Consider the following 20,046-nt stretch of genomic DNA (forward strand, 5'->3'; position numbering starts at 1 on the left):
AGAGTCCATTATTAAGGAAGAAATAGCAGGACATTTAGAAAAGCTTAATGCAATCAAACAGAGTCAACATGGTGTTGTGAAAGGGAAATCATGTTTGACAAATTTTCTAGAGTTCTTTGAAGATATAACAAGCAGAGTTGATAAAGGGGAACTGGTAAATGTAGATTTGGATTTCCAGAAGGCATTCGATAAGGTACCACATAAAAGGTTATTGCACACAATAGGAGCTCACGGTATTGGGGGTAATGTATTGGGGATTGGTTAGCACACAGAAGACAGAGTCGGGATTAATGGGTCTTCCTCAGGTTGGAAAGATGTAACTAGCGGAGTGCCACAAGGATCAGTCCTAGGGCCTCAATTATTTACTATCTATATTAATGACTTGGAGGAGGGGGCAGAGTGTAATGTATTCAAATTTGTTGACGATACAAAAATAGGTGGGAGGGCATGTTGTGTTGGGGACATAAGGAATCTAGGTTGAGTGAGTGGGCAAAAACTTGGCAGATGGAGTTTAATGTAGGAAAGTGTGAGGTCATGCATGTTGATAGGAAGAAACAAAAGGCAGACTATTATTTAAATGGGGAGAGACTCCCCACGCACAGAGGGATCTGGGTGTTCTTGTGCATGAAACACAAAAAGTTAGCATGCGGGTGCAGCAAATAATTAAGGCGACAAATGGAATTTTGGGCTATATTACTAGGGGGTTGGAGTTTAAAAATAGGGAAGTCTTGTAACAACTGTACAACTGTTGGTGAGGCCGCACCTGAAGTACTGTGTACAGTTTTTGTCTCCGTATTTAAGAAAGGATATACTGGCATTGGAGGCAGTTCAAAAGAGATTCACTAGACTGATTCCTGGGATGAAGGGGTTGACTTATCAAGAACGGCCAAAAAAATTAGGCCTTTATTCATCAGAGCTTAGAAGAATGAGAGGTGATCTTATTGAAACATCCAAGATTCTGAGGGGGCTTGACAGGGTAAATGTTGAGATGATGTTTCCACTAGTGGGGGAATCTTGAACTAGGGGACATAGTTACAGAATCAGGGGGCACTCATTTAAAACTGAGATGCGAAGGAATTTCTTCTCTCAGAGGGTAGTGAATGTCTGGAATTCTCTACCCCAGAGATTTGTGGAGGCGAGATCACTGAAAGTATTTAAAGGAGGTAGATAGATTTTTGAAATATTGGGGAGTTGAGGGCTATGAGAAGTTGGCACGACAGAGGAGTTGAGGCTTGGGGCAGATCAGCCATGATCTTATTGAATGGCAGGGCAGGCTTGAGGGGCTGAATGGCCTACTCCTGCTCCTATTTCTTATGTTCTTATGTTCTTAATTGCCGTGGTTGGATTTGAACCCATGTCCCCAGATCATTTGCCTGGGCCTCTGGAGTACTTGTCTAGTGACATTACCACTATGCTACCATCTCCCACAAGTCCCTAATCCCTGGCATCACTGTAGTAAATCTCTTCTGCACCATCTTCAAGCTCTTGACATCCTTTGTAAATTGCAGTGCCCAGAACTCAACTCCAGCTGAGGCCTAACCACAGTGTTTTAACAGCTTGTTCAATCTGTCCTGCCACCTTCAAAGGTTTGAATACATTCACCTCCCCGTCGGCAACCCCCACTCTCTGTTCCTGGGCCCACCTACAAAATTGTATAGTTTAATTCATATTGCCTTTCCTCATTCTTTGTACCAAAATCCATCACTTCACACTTCCCTGCAGCAAATTTCATCTGTCATCTGTCTTGCCATTTTACCTATGCCCTCCTGAAATCTGTACTCTCCTCCTCACTGTTTGCTACCTTTCTGAGTTTCATATTTACTGAGAACTTGAAATTTGAGCCCTGTATACCCAAGCCCACATCAGTCATATATATCAAAAAGAGCACTGGTCCCAAAACAAATCCCTTCCAAAGTATATACTCCACCCAGTCTGAAAAGTACCTCTGATCAAGTTTGTATCAATCAATGTCACATTTTTTCTTTTGAATTCTGTCCCTCTAGAAATGGCCCCAGAGCTTTGTTTGTACTTTCAGCTTTGTTATCCTGCGTTTCTATTTTTAATGATTTGTGTATCTATATCCCTAGATTCGCCTTGCTCCTCTATCGCATTTAGATTTTTAGTATTTCTCCCAAAATTCACCAACTCGTTTAGTTTTACTGAAATTAATTTGCTGTTTATATGCAAGTTTGTTACAGCCTCAGCCATGATGAGCCCAGCAGGCCAGGCACTTCCTTTGCCTGTGGGGTAGAGCCATGTTGGGCTGCTTTGCCTAGTATCCAAGAGAAAACTAGCACCAACATCAATTCAGCCGCCCACTGCAGGAAGTATTTGACCTGGTGAGAAATCCACTTTTACCTTTGCACAAATTTCGCGCAGTTGACTTCTAACTTCTGCCACCATTGCCATGTTCCGACTATTCACAAAATTCTCTCTGCACCATTCCTGAGATGTTAGACAAAACAAAAATGGAAAATTATAGATATATATAATATTTATAAATATGTGTGTGTGTTTGTTAGGCACACGACTGCTTCAGTAATCAGAGAAACTGCAATGCACCCTACAACCTAGGGACCACATCAATTCCCCCCCTCTCCAACTGTTTGTCTCAAGGTGCTCAATGGTACTGAGCAACAATCCCCAGATAACTGCAGCTTATCCAGGTGCTGTTCCTTCTGGATAAATTTAGACTGTAAGTACTAGTAGCCATTTCACATTGTCAAGTTGAATCCTGTCCACATGGGAGGCCAACATTGTAACCCAAAACCAATATTTAAAACACAACTTTTATACTATTGGTATTGAACAACGAATGCATATTACAATATATACATATATATTCCAAACATGTTACATGGAAGGAAGGTCATTGATGAAGCAGCTGAAGATGGTTGGGCCCAGAACACTACCCTGAGTAACTCCTGCAGTGATATCCTGGAGCTGAGATGATTGACCTCCAACAACCACACCCATCTTCCTTTGTGCTAGGTATGACTCTAACCAGTGAAGAATTTTTCCCCAATTTGTATCGCCTTCAATTTTTATAGGGCTCCTTGATGCCACAATCGGTCAAATGCTACCTTGACGTCAAGGGCAGTCACTCTCACCTCACCTCTTGAGATCTGCTCTTTTGCCCTTGTTCGGACTAAGGCTGTAATGAGATCAGGAACTGAGTGTTCCTGATGGAGCCCAAACTGAGCATCGATGAGCAGGTTATTAGCAGGTAAGTGCCGCTTGACAGCACTGTCAAAGCTTTCCACCTTTAGGGTTTCCCTCAACTCATTCTGGGTCTGTTGTGGACTAACTGTTGGGAGATTATTGCTGTTGTTAGGCAATAACTCCATTTTCATTGCTTAATACAACTAACCAGGTTGGTAGAAGGTGATTTCAAAGGGTCTCGCTCTGCTTTATCTAGCAATTCCTATGTTCTCGAGCTCTCTCCACAAAAGACTTAAAGGGATATTTATTACCTTATGTCCTCCGACGTGTTTAAAGGCCTGATATATGTTCAGTAGTGTCATGTGATCACCCTCACTAGAGATGAATTTCTTCCTCACACAGTGCACTTCATCCCGTTTTGCATGTGGATTGTAGAGGATGCTATCCACAGAAAGCATTGAAACAATGGTCAAGACCTCTTCAGTGCAGTGAAACTCTGGAGACAGCAGGAGAGTCTGTTACAAGAAGAAGCATGCACTCAGTTATGTTAAGCATTACAATGTCTCTCAGGAGCATTACAAAGTATATACAGGACAGAAACAGGCCATTTGGCCCAAATGGTCTCTGCTAGTGGTTATGTTGCACAGAAGCCTCCGCCCACCCTCCTTTACCTAATACCATCAGAATATATCTACTCCTTTCTCTCTTGTGTGTTTAACCTAGCTTCCCCTTAAATGCATCAATGCTATTCGCCTCAATTACTCACTGTGGTGGTGAATTCTGCATTTCACCCACTCTCTAGGTAAGGTTTCTCTTGAATTTCCCTTTGGATTTATTGGGAGCAATTTTATATTTGTGACACCAGTTCTGTGCTCCCTACATGTGGCGACACCTTCCCTACGTCCACTCTGACAAATATTTCCACAATCTTGAATGTCTCGATCAGGTCAACTCAGCATTCTTGTTTTCAGAAGAGTGCCAGCCTGTTCAATCTTTCCTGACAGCTACAGCCTCTGAGTCTGGTATCATTCTTGATTGTTTTTGCATCTTCTCCAGTACCTCAATGGCCTTTTTATATAATTGCTAAGTAATTCACTTACAATGAACCACTGAGTTACAGCAACTGTTTGCGAGCAAAAGCAGCAACTATTTTATGCTCTCCAGAACTCTGTAAACTCCTGTTGCTGAATTACTGGCTTTATTCGTCACAGAACTAGCTAACTTTGTTTTATTCGTTTACGGAATGTGGGCTTCGCTGGCTGGGCCAGCATTTATTGTCCATCCCTAGTTGCCCTTGAGAAGCTGGTGGTGAGCTGCCTTCTTGAACCGCTGCAGTCCATGTGGTGTAGGTACACCCACAGTGCTGTTAGGAACATTGTTGAACAACATCATGGGAGCTTGAAGATGCATTCTAACCCCATGAGCAGGCAGGTAGGGTCTCAGTTTAACATCGCATTCAAAGAATAGCTTAGATAGGGGCAGTTCAAGAGACAGATCAATGGAATTATAGGGTATAAGACCATAAGACATAGGAGCAGAAATTAGGCCATTCGGCCCATCGAGTCTGCTCCGCCATTCAATCATGGCTGATAAGTTTCTCAACCCCATTCTCGCGCCTTCTCCCCCTAACCTTTGATCCCCTTACCAATCAAGAACCTATCTATCTCGGTCTTAAATACACTCAATGACCTGGCCTCCACAGCCTTCTGTGGCAATGAATTCCATAGATTCACCACTCTCTGGCTAAAGAAGTTTCTCCTCATCTCTGTTCTAAAAGGTCTTCCCTTTACTCTGAGGCTGTGCCCTCGGGTCCTAGTCTCTCCTACTAATGGAAACATCTTCCCCACATCCACTCTATCCAGGCCTTTCAGTATTCTGTAAGTTTCAATCAGATCCCCCTCATCCTTCTAAACTCCATCGAGTATAGACCCAGAGTCCTCAAACGTTCCTCATATGTTAAGCTTTTCATTCCTGGGATCATTCTCGTGAACCTCCTCTGGACCCTCTCCAGGGCCAGCACATCCTTCCTGATATGCGGGGCCTAAAATTGCTCACAATATTCTAAATGTGGTCTGACCAGAGCCTTATAAAGCCTCAGCAGCACATCCCTGCTTTTATATTCTAGTCCTCTCGAAATAAATGCCAACATTGCATTTGCCTTCCTAACTACCGCGTCAACCTGCAAGTTAACCTTAAGAGAATCCTGGACCAGGACTCCCAAGTCCCTTTGCACTCCAGATTTCTGAATTCTCTCCCCATTTAGAAAATAGTCTATGCCTCTATTCTTCCTACCAAAGTGCATGACCTCACACTTCCCCATGTTGTATTCCATCTTCCACTTCTTTGCCCATTCTTCTAACCTGTCCAAATCCTTCCGCAGTCTCCCCGCCTCCTCAATACTACCTGTCCCTCCACCTATCTTTGTATCATCTGCAAAATTAGCAAGGGTGCCCTCAGTTCCTTCATCTAGATCATTAATGTATAAAGTGAAAAGTTGTGGTCCCAACATTGACCCCTGCGGAACTCCACTAGTCACCGGCCGCCATCCTGAGAAGGACCCCTTTATCCCCACTCTCTGCCTTCTGCCAGACAGCCAATCTTCTAACCATGCTAGTACCTTGCCTCTAACACCAATAGCTCTTATCTTACTGAGCAGCCTCCTGTGCGGCACCTTGTCAAAGGCCTTCTGGAAGTCCAAGTAGATAACATCCATTGGCTCTCCTTTGTCTAACCTACTCGTTACCTCCTCAAAGAATTCTAACAGATTTGTCAGGCATGACCTCCCCTTGATGAAACCATGCTGACTTTGCCCGATTTTACCATGCACTTCCAAGTATTCTGAAATCTCATCCTTAATAATGGACTCTAAAATCTGACCAACAACCAATGTCAGGTTAATCGGCCTGTAATTTCCCGTCTTTTGCCTCACTCCCTTCTTAAACAGGGAGGTTACATTAGCGATTTTCCAGTCCTCTGGGACCCTCCCTGACTCCAGTGATTCCTGAAAGATCACCACTAACGCCTCCACTATCTCTTCAGCTATCTCCTTCAGAACTCTAGGGTGTAATCCATCTGGTCCAGGTGATTTATCCACCTTCAGACCTTTCAGTTTTCCTAGCACCTTCTCCTTGGTAATGGCCACCATACTCACCTCTGCCCCCGACTCTCTTGAACTTTGGGGATGTCACTCGTGTCTTCCACTGTGAAGACTGACGCAAAGTACCTATTCAGTTCCTCCGCCATTTCTTTGTTCCCCACTACTACTTCTCCAGCGTCATTTTCCAGTGGCCCAATGTCCATTTTTGCCTCTCTCTTACCCTTTATATATCTAAAAAAACTCTTGCAATCTTTTTTTATATTACTGGCTAGTTTACCCTCATTTAATCTTCTCCCTTATTTCTTTTTTTAGTTGTCCTCTATTGGTCTTTGTAGGCTTCCCAATCCCCTGGTTTCTCACTGCTCTTCGCCGCATTGTATGCTTTCTCTTTAGCTTTTATGCTGTTCCTGACTTCCCTTGTCAGCCATGGTTGCCTCGTCCTCCCTTTAGTATGCTTCTTCTTCCTAGGGATGAATTTTTGCTGTGTCTTCCAAATTATTCCCAGAAACTCCTGCCATTGCTGTTCCACTGTCTTTCCTGCTAGGCTCATCTCCCAGTCAATTCTGGCCAGCTCCTCCCTCATGCCTCTGTAGTTGCCTTTATTCAACTGTAATACTGTTACATCTGATTCCAGCTTTTACCTCTCAAATTGCAGGGTAAATTCTATCATATTATGGTCACTTCCTCCTAAGGGTTCCTTCACCTTAAGCTCCCTTATCAAATCTGCCTCATTACACATCACTAAATCTAGAATTGCCTGTTCCCTAGTGGGCTCCACCACAAGCTGCTCCAAAAAGCCAACTCGTAGACATTCCACAAATTCCTTTTCTTGGGATCCACTACCAACCTGATTTTCCCAGTCTACCTGCATATTGAAATCCCCCATGATCACTGTAACCTTGCCTTTCTTACACGCCTTTTCTATCTCCTGGTGTATCTTGTGCCCCACATCCTGACTACTGTTCGGAGGCCTGTACATGACTCCCATTATGGTTTTTTTACCTTTGCGGTTCCTCAACTCTACCCACACAGATTCTACATCATCTGACCCTACATCATTTCTTGCTATCAATTTAATTTCATTTCTTACTAACAAAGCAACCCCACCCCCTCTGCCAACCTGCTTATCTTGTCGATAGGATCTATATCCTTGGATATTTAGCTCCCAGTCCTGATCCCCTTGCAGCCATGTCTCCGTAATGCCCACCACATCATACCTGCCAATTTCAACCTGCGCCACAAGCTCATTTACCTTATTTCATATACTGCGTGCATTCAGATACAACACCTTCAGTCCTGTATTTCCCGTCCCCTTTCTCATTGTTGTCCCTTTATCTGATGTGCTTGAAGTTAGATTCCTAGCCCTTTCCAAATACTCTGTCCTATTTTCTGTTCTGGAGACTTTAATAGCCTCTCCTGGGCTTTCCTTTCTTTTCAGTTTTTTCATAATTTTCCATGAAGTTGAATCCACCCCCCCACATGCTAACCTGCTGCTTTGTTTCCCATTAGTCATACTTCTTGGAGTTTTACCCTTCCCTCCCCCCCCTCCCCACTTTCTAGTTTAAAGTCCTGTTGACCACCCTATTTACCCTTTTCGCTAGAACATTGGTCCCAGATCGGTTCAGGTGGAGACCGTCCCAACAGTACAGATCCCTCCTGTTCCAATACTGATGCCAGTGCCCCACAAAATGGAACCCCTCTTTCCTGCACCAATCCTTTAGCCACGTGTTTACTTCCCTTATTCTCGCGACCCTATGCCAATTTGCACGTGGCTCGGGTGGTAATCCGGAGATTATAACCCTTGAGGATCTGTTCTTTAATTTAGTTCCTAGTTCCTGATAATCCCCAAACAGGTCCTCTTTCCTAGTCTTACCTATGTTATTTGTCCCGACGTGGACCACAACAACTGGATCCTCCCCCTCCCTCTCCAATATCCTTTCAAGCCGGTCAGAGACGTCCCTCACCCTGGCACCGGGCAGGCAACATACCATGCGGGACTCTTGATCCTGCTTACAAAGGAAGCTATCAATTCCCCTAATTATAGAATCCCCTACAACTACCACTTGTCTTTTTGCTCCCCCCTCTTGAATGGCCTCCTGTGCCATGGTGCCGTGGTCAGCTGGCTCATCCTCCCTACAGCCCTCTTCCTCATCCACACAGGGAGCAAGTACCTCGTACCTGTTGGACAAGGTCAAGAGCTGAGGCTCCTCTGTTCATGAACACAGGATCCCTCTACCTGCCTCACTTGCAGTCACACCCTGCTGACCCTGACCACTGACCGGACTTGAGGTACTTAATCTACCGGGTGTGACCGCCTCCTGAAACAAGGCGTCCAGGTAACTCTCCCGCTCCCGGATGTGCCACAGCGTCCGGAGCTCGGACTCCAGCTCATCAATTCTGAGCCGGAGTTCCTCCAGCAACCAACACTTGCTGCAGATGTGGTCACTGCGGCTCACAATGGGATCTGCCAGTTCCCACATCATACAGCTACAGCACATCACCTGCCCAGCCATCTCTACTTAGATAATTAATTTATTAATTAGCTTTGCAGTGTTTTTTTTTCAAATTTGGTGCAGATTTCCTACCAACCAATCAGGTCACAGCTTTCCTGTGACTTCACTTTTTCAGTTTTGGCTTCTGTGCCCCGAAGTCACTGCTCCGGTGCTCCTCCCTCCGAGTCTGCTCCCTGGAGACAAGGCCACCCAAGTGCCACCCAATTCATACAAGGGTATGAAAATATTCAAGTTTTATTCTGAAAGGAGCAACAAGCTGCTACCAACATAATCAGGAGGATACCACCTTGAATTACACAGCTCAACATTAATGTGGCAAGAGTGTAATTGGAGGGCCAAATGAAGTCTTCTCTTTGAACACCATCATTGTATTCGATGCTGGTCACCAGGCACAAGGGAAATATCCAAGTACTGGAAGGGCTGCAGAGAAGGGGCATGGGGGCCAGCCCTCCCAAAACCCACAGATGAACATGGTTCCCCACCGCGCCGCAGAGAAGAAGCATGTACCCCACCCCCACCCACACAGAGAAGGGGCAAGGGGACCAGCATTCCCACCCCCACTGGCAAATGGCCATGGCTCCCCTCACACAGACAGCATCCTCCCAGTCCCCATAGACAAGAGGGATTGCTCCCCCAACATTCCCCACAGAGGGGGGACATGGGACACACACACACAGTCCTGAAGGGAAATGGCATGTCTCTTCCCACAGAAAAGGGGCATGTTGCCTCCTGCTGCCTCACAGGGGTGGGTGGGGGGACAGCCCCCACCCACCAACCCACAGAGAAAGGTGGTTGGGCGAGTTCCTCTGCATATCACTGGCTTCTACAGATTCATCTCAGTAACTGCTTCTGACTGTGTCAACATCACAGACAGAGACACTCGCTGCTTTTCACTGCTGAGCTAAGTAACTAGAGGGTGTCAGAACTTCTTGAAAACTGGTTTGAGGGCAGGAAAATCCATTAGCCTGTGCTGTGTGGGATGACTAACAAATTTGATTGAATTTTTTGAGGAGGTGACCAGGTGTGTAGATGAGGGTAGTGTAGTTGATGTAGTGATCTGTGCTCGGTCCCCTATTATTAGTCATTTATATAAATGACGTAGATGACTATGTAGGGGGTAGGATTAGTAAGTTTGTGGATGACACAAAGATTGGACGGGTGGTTAACAGTGAGGCTGAGTGTCTTGGGCTACAGGAAGATATAGACGGGATGGTCAAATGGGCAGAAAAGTGGCAGATGGAATTTAATCCTGAAAAGTGAGAGGTGATACACTTTGGAAGGAGTAATTTGACAAGTATTCAATGAATGGCATGACACTAGGAAGTTCTGAGGAACAAAGGGACCTTGGCATGTGTGTCCATAGATCTCTGAAGGCGGAGGGGCATGTTAGTGTGGTGGTGAAAAAGGCATATGGGACACTTGCCTTTATCAATCAAGGCATAGATTAGAAAAGTAGGGAGGTCATGTTGGAGTTGTATAGAACCTTGGTGAGGCCACAGCTGGAGTACTGAGTGCAGTTCTGGTCACCACATTATAGGAAGGATGTGATTTCACTGGAAGGGGTGCAAAGAAGATTCACCAGGATGTTGCCTGGGATGAAACATTTAAGTCATGAAGAGAGGTTGGATAGACTTGGGTTGTTTTCGTTGGAGCAGAGAAGACTGAGGGGCAACCTGATTGAGGTGTTCAAGATTATGAGGGGCATGGACAGGGAGCAGCTGTTCCCCTTAGTTGAAGGGTCAGTCACAAGGTGGCATAAGTTCAAGGTGAGGGGCAGGAGGTTTAGAGGGGATGTGAGGAAAAACCTTTTTACCCAGGGGGTGGTGACAGTCTGGAATGCACTGCCTGGGAGGGTGGTGGAGGCGGGTTGCCTCACATCCTTTAGAAAGTACCTGGATGAGCACTTGGCATGTCATAACGTTCAAGGTTATGGGCCAAGTGCTGGTAAATGGGATTAGGTAGGTAAGTCAGGTGTTTCTCACGTGTCGGTGCAGACTCGATGGGCTGAAGGGCCTCTTCTGCATTGTGATTCTGTGATTCTAAAGGATAAATAAAAATAACAATTGAAGGTGCAGATACTCAATGGAAAGAAGGGCAATCTCAGTGAAATGGATGACCCGAAACGGAGATCATGGTTAACTGTGAGAGCAAGAGAGCGCAAAAACGAGAGAGCGAGAGACCAGCGGACAATTCTTGTGGAGACGAAGTCCTGTCTTCACATTGAGAATAACCTCCATCGTGTTCTGTGGCAATACCACCATGCTAAATGGGTTACATTTCAAACAGATCTAACAACACATGACTGGGCAACCATGAGGCGCTGTGGGCCATCACTAGCAGCAGAACTGCACTCAACCACAATCTGTAACTTCATGGTCTGGCATATCATCCACTCTACCATTACCATCAAGCCAGTGGATCAACCCTGGTTCAATGAAGAGTGCAGGGGGGCATGCCAGGAGCAGCACCAGGCATGCCTAAAAATGGCATCTGAACCTAGTGATGCTACAACACAGGACTGCTTGCATGCCAAACAGCATAAACAGCAAATGATAGACAGATCTAAGCGATTCCACAACCAACGGATCAGGTCTAAGCTCTGCAGTCCTACTACACCGAGTCGTGAATAGTGGTGGACAGTTAAACTCGTTGGAGGAGGAGGCTCCACGAATATTCCCATCCTCAATGATGGAGGAGCCTAGCACATCAATGCAAAAGATAAGGCTGAAGCATTTGCAACAATCTTCAGCCAGCAGCGCCGAGTGGTTGATCCATCTCGGCCTCCTCCGGAAGTCCCCAGCATCACAGGTGCCAGTCTTCAGCCAATTCGATTCCCTCCACATGATACCAAGAAACGGCTGAAGGCACTGGATACTGCAAAGGCTAAGGGCTCTGATAATATTCCAGCAATAGTACTGCAGACTTGTGTTTCAGAACTTGCCGCACCCCTAGCCAAGCTAGTTCCAGTACAGCTACAACACTGGCATCTACCCAGCTATGCGGAGAATTGCCCAGTTATGTCATGTACAGAAGAAGCAGGTCAAATCCAACCTAGGCAGTTACCACCTCAGCAGTCTACTCGCAATCATCTGTAAAGTGATGGAAGGGGTCATCAACAGTGCTATCAAGCGTCACTTGCTTGGCAATAACCTACTCATTGAACTGACGCCCAGTTTGGGTTCCGCCAGGGCCACTCAGCTCCTAACCTCATTACAGCCTTAGTTCAAATACGGACAGAAGAGCTGAGCTCCAAAGGTGAGATGTGAGTGACTGTCCCTTGACATCAAGACAGCATTTGACCGAGTGTGGCATCAAGGAGCCCTAGCAAAACTGGAGTCAATGGGAATCGGGGAAAAACTCTCCGCTGGTTGGAGCCATACCTAACACGAAGGAAGATGGTTGTGGTTGTTGGAGGTCGGCCATCTCAGCTCCAGGGCATCACTGCAGGAGCTCCTCAGGGTAGTGTCCTGGACCCAACCATCTTCAGCTGCTTCATCAATGACTTTCCTTTCATCATAAGGTCAGAAGTGGGGATGTTCGCTGATGATTGCACAATGTTCAGCACCATTTGTGACTCCTCAGATACTGAAGCAGTCCATGTCTAAATGCAGCAAGACCTGGACAATATCCAGGCTTGGGCTGACAAGTGGCAAGTAACATTCGCGCCACACAAGTGCCAGGCAATGACCATCTCCAACAAGAGAGAATCTAACCATCACCCCTTGACATTCAATGGCATTACCATTGCTGAATCCCCCACTATCAACATCCTGGGGTTACCGTTGGCCAGAAATTGAACTGGACTAGCCATATAAATACTGTGGCTACAAGAGCAGGTCAAAGGCTAGGAATACTAGGGCAAGAAACTCACGTCCTGACTCCCCAAAGCCTGTCCACCATCTACAAGGAACAAGTCAGGAGTGTGACGGAATACTTTCCACTTGCCTAGATGAATGCAGCTGCAACAGCGCTCAAGAAGCTCGACACCATCCAGGACAAAGCAGCCCACTTTATTGGCACCCCATCCACAAACATTCACTCCCTCCACCACTGACGGACAGTGGCAACAGTGTGTAGCTTCTTCAAGATGCACTGCAGGAACTCACCAAGGCTGCTTAGACAGCACTTTCCAAACCTACGACCACTACCAGCTAGAAGGACAAGGGCAGCAGATAGATGGGAACACCACCGCCTGGAAGTTCCCTTCCAAGTCACTCACCACCCTGACTTGGAAATATAATCGCTGTTCTTTCACTGTTGCTGAGTCAAAATCCTGGAACTCCCTTCCTAACAGCATTGTAGGTGTACCTACACTACATGGATTGCAGCAATTCAAGAAGGCAGCTCACCACCACCTTCTCAATTAGGGATGGGCAATAAATGCTGACCTAGCCAGCAACACCAACATCCCATGAACAATAAAATATTGGTTAAGCCTCAGCTGAACGTGTTGAATTCTGAGCGCCATTTTTTCGAAAGGATTTGAAGGCCCTGGAGAGGGTGCAGACTGGAATGGTACCAAGGACTTCAGGTGTATGGAAAGACTAGAGAAGCTAGGGCTCTTCTCCTCAGAGCAGAGAAGATTAAAATGACATGTGAGAGGTGTACAAAATCAAGAGTTTTTATAGATTACATCGGGGGAAACTGTTTCCACTGGCAAGAGGGTCAGCAACCAGAGAGCACAGATTGAAGGTAGTTGGCAGAAGAACCAGAGGGGAACTGCAGGGAATGGTTTCATGCACAGTCAGCTGTTGTGATCTGGAATGCATCTCCTGAAAGAGTGGTGGTAGCAGATTCAACAGTAACTTTCAAAAGGGAATTGAATAAAGACTTGGGGAAAATTTGCAGGGCCATGGAAGGCAGAGTGCAGGACTGATTGGGACTCTCTTTCATAGAGCCAGCACAGGCACAATGGGCTGAACAGCCTTTTTGTTATGCTGCCTGATTAGACTCAGATGTTTACAGCACAGAAGGAGGCCATTCAGTCCATCGTATCCACGCCAGTCAACCAAGATCTGTCAACACTAATCCTATTTTCCAGCACTTGGCCGTTAGCTCTGGAGGCTATGGCAACGCAAGTGAATATCTAAATACTTCTTAAATGTTATGAAAGTTTCTGACTCAACCACCACTTCAGGCAGTGAGTTCCAGACTCCCACCACCCTCTGGGTGAAAATATTTCTCCTCAACTCCCCTCTTAGCCTTCTACCTCTTATCTTAAATCTCCACCCCCTGGTTAGCGACGCCTCTACTAATAGAAAAAGTGCCTTCCTATCCACCCTATCTATGTCCCTCATGATCTTATACACCTCTATCAGGTCCCCTCTCAACCTTCGCTTGTCCAAGGAAAACAACCCCAGCCTATCCAATCTTTCCTCATAGCTCACACCCTCCAGCCCGGGCAGCATCCTGGTAAATCTTCTCTGCACCCTCTCCAGTTCAATCACATCCTTCCTATGATGTGGTGACCAGAACTGCACGCAGTACTCCAGCTGTGGCCTCACCAAGGTTCTATACAACTCCAACATGACCTACCTGCTCTTGTATTCTATGCCTTGGCTAATAAAGGCAAGTATTCCCATATGCCTTCTTAACCACCTTATCTACCTGCCCTGCTACCTTCAGGGATCTGTGGATATGTACACCAAGGTCCATCTGATTTTCAGTACTACCATTCATAGTGAAATTCCTTGTCTTGTTAGCCCTCCCCAAGTGCATTACCTCACACTTTTCTGGGCTGAATTCCATTTGCCATTGCTCTGCCCACCAGACCAGTCCATTGATACCCTCCTGTGGTTTACAGCTATCGTCCTCACTATTTACCACCCTACCAATTTTCGTGTCATCTGTGAATGACTTGATCATACCCCTACATTTAAGTCCCAATCATTTATGTACACCACAAACAGCAAGGGCCCCAGCACTGAGCCCTGCAGAACCCCACTGGAAACAGACTTCCAGTCACAGAAACATCCCTCTGCCATCACCTTCTGCTTCCGGCCTCTCGGCCAATTTTGGATCCAACGTACCACTTTGCCTTGGATCCCATGGGCTCTTACTTTCTTGATCAGTCTGCCATGAGGAACCTTATCAAAAGCCTTGCTAAAGTCCATGTGGACCACATCAAATGCATTACCCTCATTGATACTCCTGGTTACCTCCTCAAAGGAAAACAAAAACAAAAATAAAAATACCTGGAAAAACTCAGCAGGTCTGACAGCATCTGTGGAGAGGAATACCTCCTCAAAGGATTCAATCAAATGTGTCAAACACGGCCATCTCTTATCAGATCCATGCTGGCTACCCCTGATTAATCCGTGTCTCTCCAAGTACAGATATATTCTGTTCCTCAGAATTCTTTCTAGTTAACTTCCTCACCACCGAGGTTAGACTGACAGGCCTGTAACTTCCAGGTCTATCCCTTCCTTTTTTAATAACGGGACAACGTTAGCAGTACTCCAGTCCTCTAACACCTCACCTGTGGCCAGAGAGGATTTGAAAATTATTACCAGGGCCCCTGACATCTCTTCCCTTGCCTCCCACAACAGCTTGGGGTACATCTCATCCGGGCCTGTAGATTTATCCACTTTTAAGGCTGCTAAACTCGCTAGTACCTCCTCTCTCTCTGTTAATTTCCTCTAACATTTCACAGTCCTCCACCCTGATGTCTATACCTGCGTCGTCCTTTTCCATTGTGAAGGCCAATGCAAAATATTCATTGAGGACTGTATCCACGTCTTCCAGGTCCACACACAGATTACCTCTATGGACCCTAATTGGCCCTACTATCCCTAGATATTCTCTTGCTCTTTATATATTTAAAAAAACCCTTTGGGTTTTCCTTTATTCTACCCACCAATGCCTTCTCATGCACTCTCTTAGCTTTCCTAATTTCCTTTTTAAGTTCCCCTTGCACTTTTCATACTCCTCTAGGGACTCTGCTGTATTGAGCCCTCAGTATCTGCCATAGGCTTCTCTTTTTTTCTTAATCCTAACCTTTATGTCCCTTGACATGCAGGGCTTTCTGGACTTGGTCCCCCACTTTGTCTTTACGGGAACATATTTGCTCTCGCTACACTCGCTATTTCCTCCTTTAATGCCTCCCACTGCTCTGACACAGTTTTATCTGCAAGTAGCTGCTCCCAGTCCACTTGGGCCAAATCATATCTCATCTTAGTAAAATTAGCCTTTCCCCAGTTTAGAACTTTTATTCCTGGCCCAAACTTATCCTTTTCCATAACTACCCTAAATCTGAGTTATGGTCACTATCTCCAAAATGCTCCCCTACTGATACATCTTCCACCTGCCCGGGCTCATTTCCAAATATTAGGTCCAGAACTTCCCCCTCCTTTGCTGGGCTTTCTATGTACGGGCTAAAAAGGTTCTCCTGGATGGAACTTATGAATTTTGCTCCCTCCCTACCTTGCACACTAAAATTATCTCTGTTAATATTTGGGTAGTTAAGATCCCCTACTATTACTGCCTTATACTCTTACACTTCTCTGATGCGAGATCCTCTAGATAGACCAGATTCTCTAGGTACTGCTTTCTGTCCCAGGGTCCTCCTCTCGCCCTCTGATTCTACGGGGCGGGGCCTCTGATTCTCCAGGGCGGGGCCTCTGATTCTCCGGGGCGGGGCCTCTGATTCTCCGGGGCGGGGCCTCGGATTCTCCGGGGCGGGGCCTCGGATTCTCCGGGGCGGGGCCTCGGATTCTCCGGGGCGGGGCCTCGGATTCTCCGGGGCGGGGCCTCGGATTCTCCGGGGCGGGGCCTCTGATTCTCCGGGGCGGGGCCTCTGATTCTCCGGGGTACTCAAGAGCCATAAGGAATAGATTAATCCCTGGCAATATGCTGAAAACTCCCACAAATATTAGAATCAGGAGGCAAGAAGCCAATCCATCACAGAACACACACACACACAAACAAACACACACACTAAGGGGCAGCTTACTGCAGCCAGTCCACCTAACCAGCACGTCTTTGGATGGTGGGAGGAAACCGGAGCACCGGAGGAAATCCACACGGACAGGCACCCGAGGTCAGAATCGAACCAAGATCACTTGAGCTGCGAGGCAGCAGCACGAACCACTGTGCCACCATGCCGCCCCTTTCAACTGTTGGAAACTTTGCAATTTGAAATGAGACAGAATAATCTACTTAAAAATGCAAGGCCACCTCCCAAGGTGAAGGGGAAAAACAAACAAATCATCTTCAGGGGAGGGCGACATTTCCCATAATTCAGAGACCCATTGAAACCCGTCAATGTCTAAGGGAGAGACATTAAAATGAAAAGTGCTGGATATTAAAACAATAACTGGCACAGATAGGCCCACCCTAAACCCCTTGGAAGTACACAAAGGGTGAGGTATTTCAGGCCAGGCTGCAGCCACTGCAGGGAGATTGCAAGAAAGCAATAGAAACAGGCTTACAGCTGGGCTCTCTCGCTCTTTTGGAACAAGTGTATCACCAGTTCGGAAACCAGCATTACTAGAAATCTACCAGCGAGCAAAGATCTTGTAATAATTGCAACATCTTCTACATTTGACCACATCCACAAAACCAGCTAATCCAAATTGGCCAAAACGTTTAAAAATCTACACCTCCAGAACAATCAAAGGACATTTAACTGTATTATTCTTTTAACTTTATTAGGCTCTAACTTCCCTTATACCTGCGTGCGTGATGTCGTGTTTTTATTTTATTTTTCTCTCAAGTTTAGTGGTTAATAAATTTGCTCTTGCTTTAACTCAAGAAAACCTTGTTTGATTAGCTCCCTGCATAAATAGTTAAATACATTTGGATTCAGAAAAGGCATATCCTCGTGAAAAAGAAATTTAAATCTTTGTTGTGAACGAGCGAGAAGGCTAAATAGAGGGGAGCCAGTTCACCCCTTTCTCACCTGCTCCGAACAATTCCCATACTGTTTAGTTTTTCTTTCTTCATTCAGCTATAAACACATCATTTCTCTTGCCATTCAGGAATAAAGGAAAATGCAGGAAGAAAGAACACCCAGCAATCCAATCAACCCACCCCACAAATAAGCCCTCACAGTATCACAGAATTTGGACAGCGCAGGTGGAGGCCATTCGACCCATTGTGTCTGTACCACCTCTCTGAATGAGCAATTCACTAAGTGACATTCTCCCGCCCTTTCCCCAGAACACTGAACACTGTTCCTTTTCAAACTCACTTCAAGTATCTGCATTTCTTCACAATACCATGCTGAGGAAACCATTCCTCACATTCAAGACCCTACAAACCTCCCCCCCTCAACTTCCTGTCCAGAATCTCACCCTGGAACAGTCACATTCATCACCCTCTGCCTCACACCCCATCCCATAGGCACATCCTCTGGGCAGTCGATTCCACATACTTTGAATAAAGTGTCTAAATATGATCTTGTGAATCACCAGGGGCCCAGGCACTCTCTGGGACTAGTCACCTCATGTTCAGGTGCCTCCCTGGGACTTGTCCAGTGCTGCACAGCTCCCCATCTACTTCCCAGGGTCTGGGCATCTTGATTTTGTAAGCTATGGATTAAACCGTTTACTAGTGCTACCTTAGAAAATCTGGGTTCCAGAGGGAATGCTGCCATTTTCTTGCCCATTGGTGTCAGGGTGATCTGGTTGTTTTTGTGCTCTACCGCACCCAGGAGTTCAAGCTGTTCAATGGCTGCTCGCACCGCATCTGTGGACACACAATATTAGATTAGGGTATCATTAAAGAGCCAAGAGCCACATGGAAGAGCAGATTATACTTTTAGATAACAACAAAAACAGCATTGCAAAACAAGAATGGAAAAACTGCATTAGAATCCAAAGCTTTTAAAATTTCTGGTAGCATTAATTGTCCACAAATACAATTGTCCACAAACACTCTCTGCTAGCTCAAAGATAACAGTCTTTGATAGTGCAGTTAGGATATAGATAGGATAGTATAGTTAGGGGAATAGATACTGTTCTCTGCAGCCAGGATCGAGAGTCCCAAAGGCTGTGTTGCCTACCTGGTGCCAGGGTTAAGGATATCTCATCTGGGCTGTAGAGGAACTTGGAGTGGGAGGGGAAAGATCCAGTTGTCGTGGTCCACATAGGTACCAACGATATAGGTAGAATGGGGAAAGAAGTTCTGCTGAGGGAATACGAGCAGCTAGTGGCTAAATTAAAAAGCAAAACTTAAAGTTAATAATCTCTGGATTATCACCTGAGCCACGAGCTAATTGGCACAGGGTCAATAAGATTAAAGAGGTAAATACGTGGCTCAAAGATTGGTGTGGGAGAAATGGGTTCGAATTCATGGGACATTGGCACCAGCACTGGAGAAAGGGAGCTATTCCGTTCGGATGGGCTCCACTTGAATCATGCTGGGACCAGTGTCCTGGCAAATCGCATAACTAGCGTTGTAGATAGGGCTTTAAACTAAATAGTTGGGGGTGGTGGGGAGGGTTCAGTTGCATGGAAATATAAAAAATCAAAGTTTAAGGAGAGGGTAAGGGTGCAGGTTAGTGACGAGGCTGATTGTTACCAAAAAGTAAAAGGAAAGGGACAGAGTGTGTGAACGCCATATTGCACCAAAAAATCATATAAGAGTAGGGAAAATTGACAATAGGGCAAACTTAAAGGCTTTGTATCTGAATGCATGCAGCATCCGGAATAAAACTAATGAGTTAACAGCGCAAATAGAGATAAATAGGTATGGTTTGCTAGCAATTACTGAGGCGTGGTAACAGGGAGAACAGGTTTGGAGTTGAATATCCAAGGGTACTCAGTGTTTTGGAAGGAAAAAGAGATGGTGTTGCTTTGTTAGTAAAGGAAGAGATCAGTGCTATAATGAGGAATGATATGGGCACTGGAGAGCAAGACGTAGAGTCAGTCTGGGTAGAAATAAGAAATAGCAAGGGAAAGAAGTCCCTGGTGGGAGTAATCTATAGGTCCCCAAACAGTAGTTCAGCAGTAGGGCACAGTATAAACCAGGAAATACTGGGAGTACGTAAGAAAGGCACGGCAATAATCATGGCTTGTTTCAAAATGCACATAGACTGGGACTAATCAAATTGGCAAGCGTAGCCTCGAGAGAGAGAGTTCACAGAGTGTATTAGAGATTGTTTCTTGGAGCAATATGTTGTGGAACCAGCCAGAGAGCAGACTATTCTGGATTTGGTTCTGTGTAATGAGATGGGATTAATTCATGATCTCATAGTAAAGGATCCTCTAGGGAAGAGTGATCATAGCATGCTAGAATTTCAAGTTCAGTTTGAGAGTGAGAAACTTTTGTAAA

General features: G+C 45.7%; 1 protein-coding gene across 1 annotated transcript in view; it reads right to left on the reverse strand.

Moving 5' to 3' along the window:
* dhx33 (DEAH (Asp-Glu-Ala-His) box polypeptide 33) overlaps window positions 1-20,046 on the reverse strand; it is a 61,353-nt gene that overhangs the window by 5,929 nt on the left and 35,378 nt on the right. The window contains exons 8-10 of the mRNA XM_078548766.1: window positions 18,332-18,459; window positions 3,474-3,677; window positions 2,359-2,445 (exon numbers count right to left, since the gene is read on the reverse strand). Coding sequence (XP_078404892.1) covers window positions 2,359-2,445; window positions 3,474-3,677; window positions 18,332-18,459 — 419 coding nt within the window. The remainder of the gene's footprint in view (window positions 1-2,358; window positions 2,446-3,473; window positions 3,678-18,331; window positions 18,460-20,046) is intronic.

The sequence above is a fragment of the Cetorhinus maximus genome, chromosome 9, assembly GCF_964194155.1.
Source record: "Cetorhinus maximus chromosome 9, sCetMax3.hap1.1, whole genome shotgun sequence".
Taxonomy (NCBI): Eukaryota; Metazoa; Chordata; class Chondrichthyes; order Lamniformes; family Cetorhinidae; genus Cetorhinus; species Cetorhinus maximus.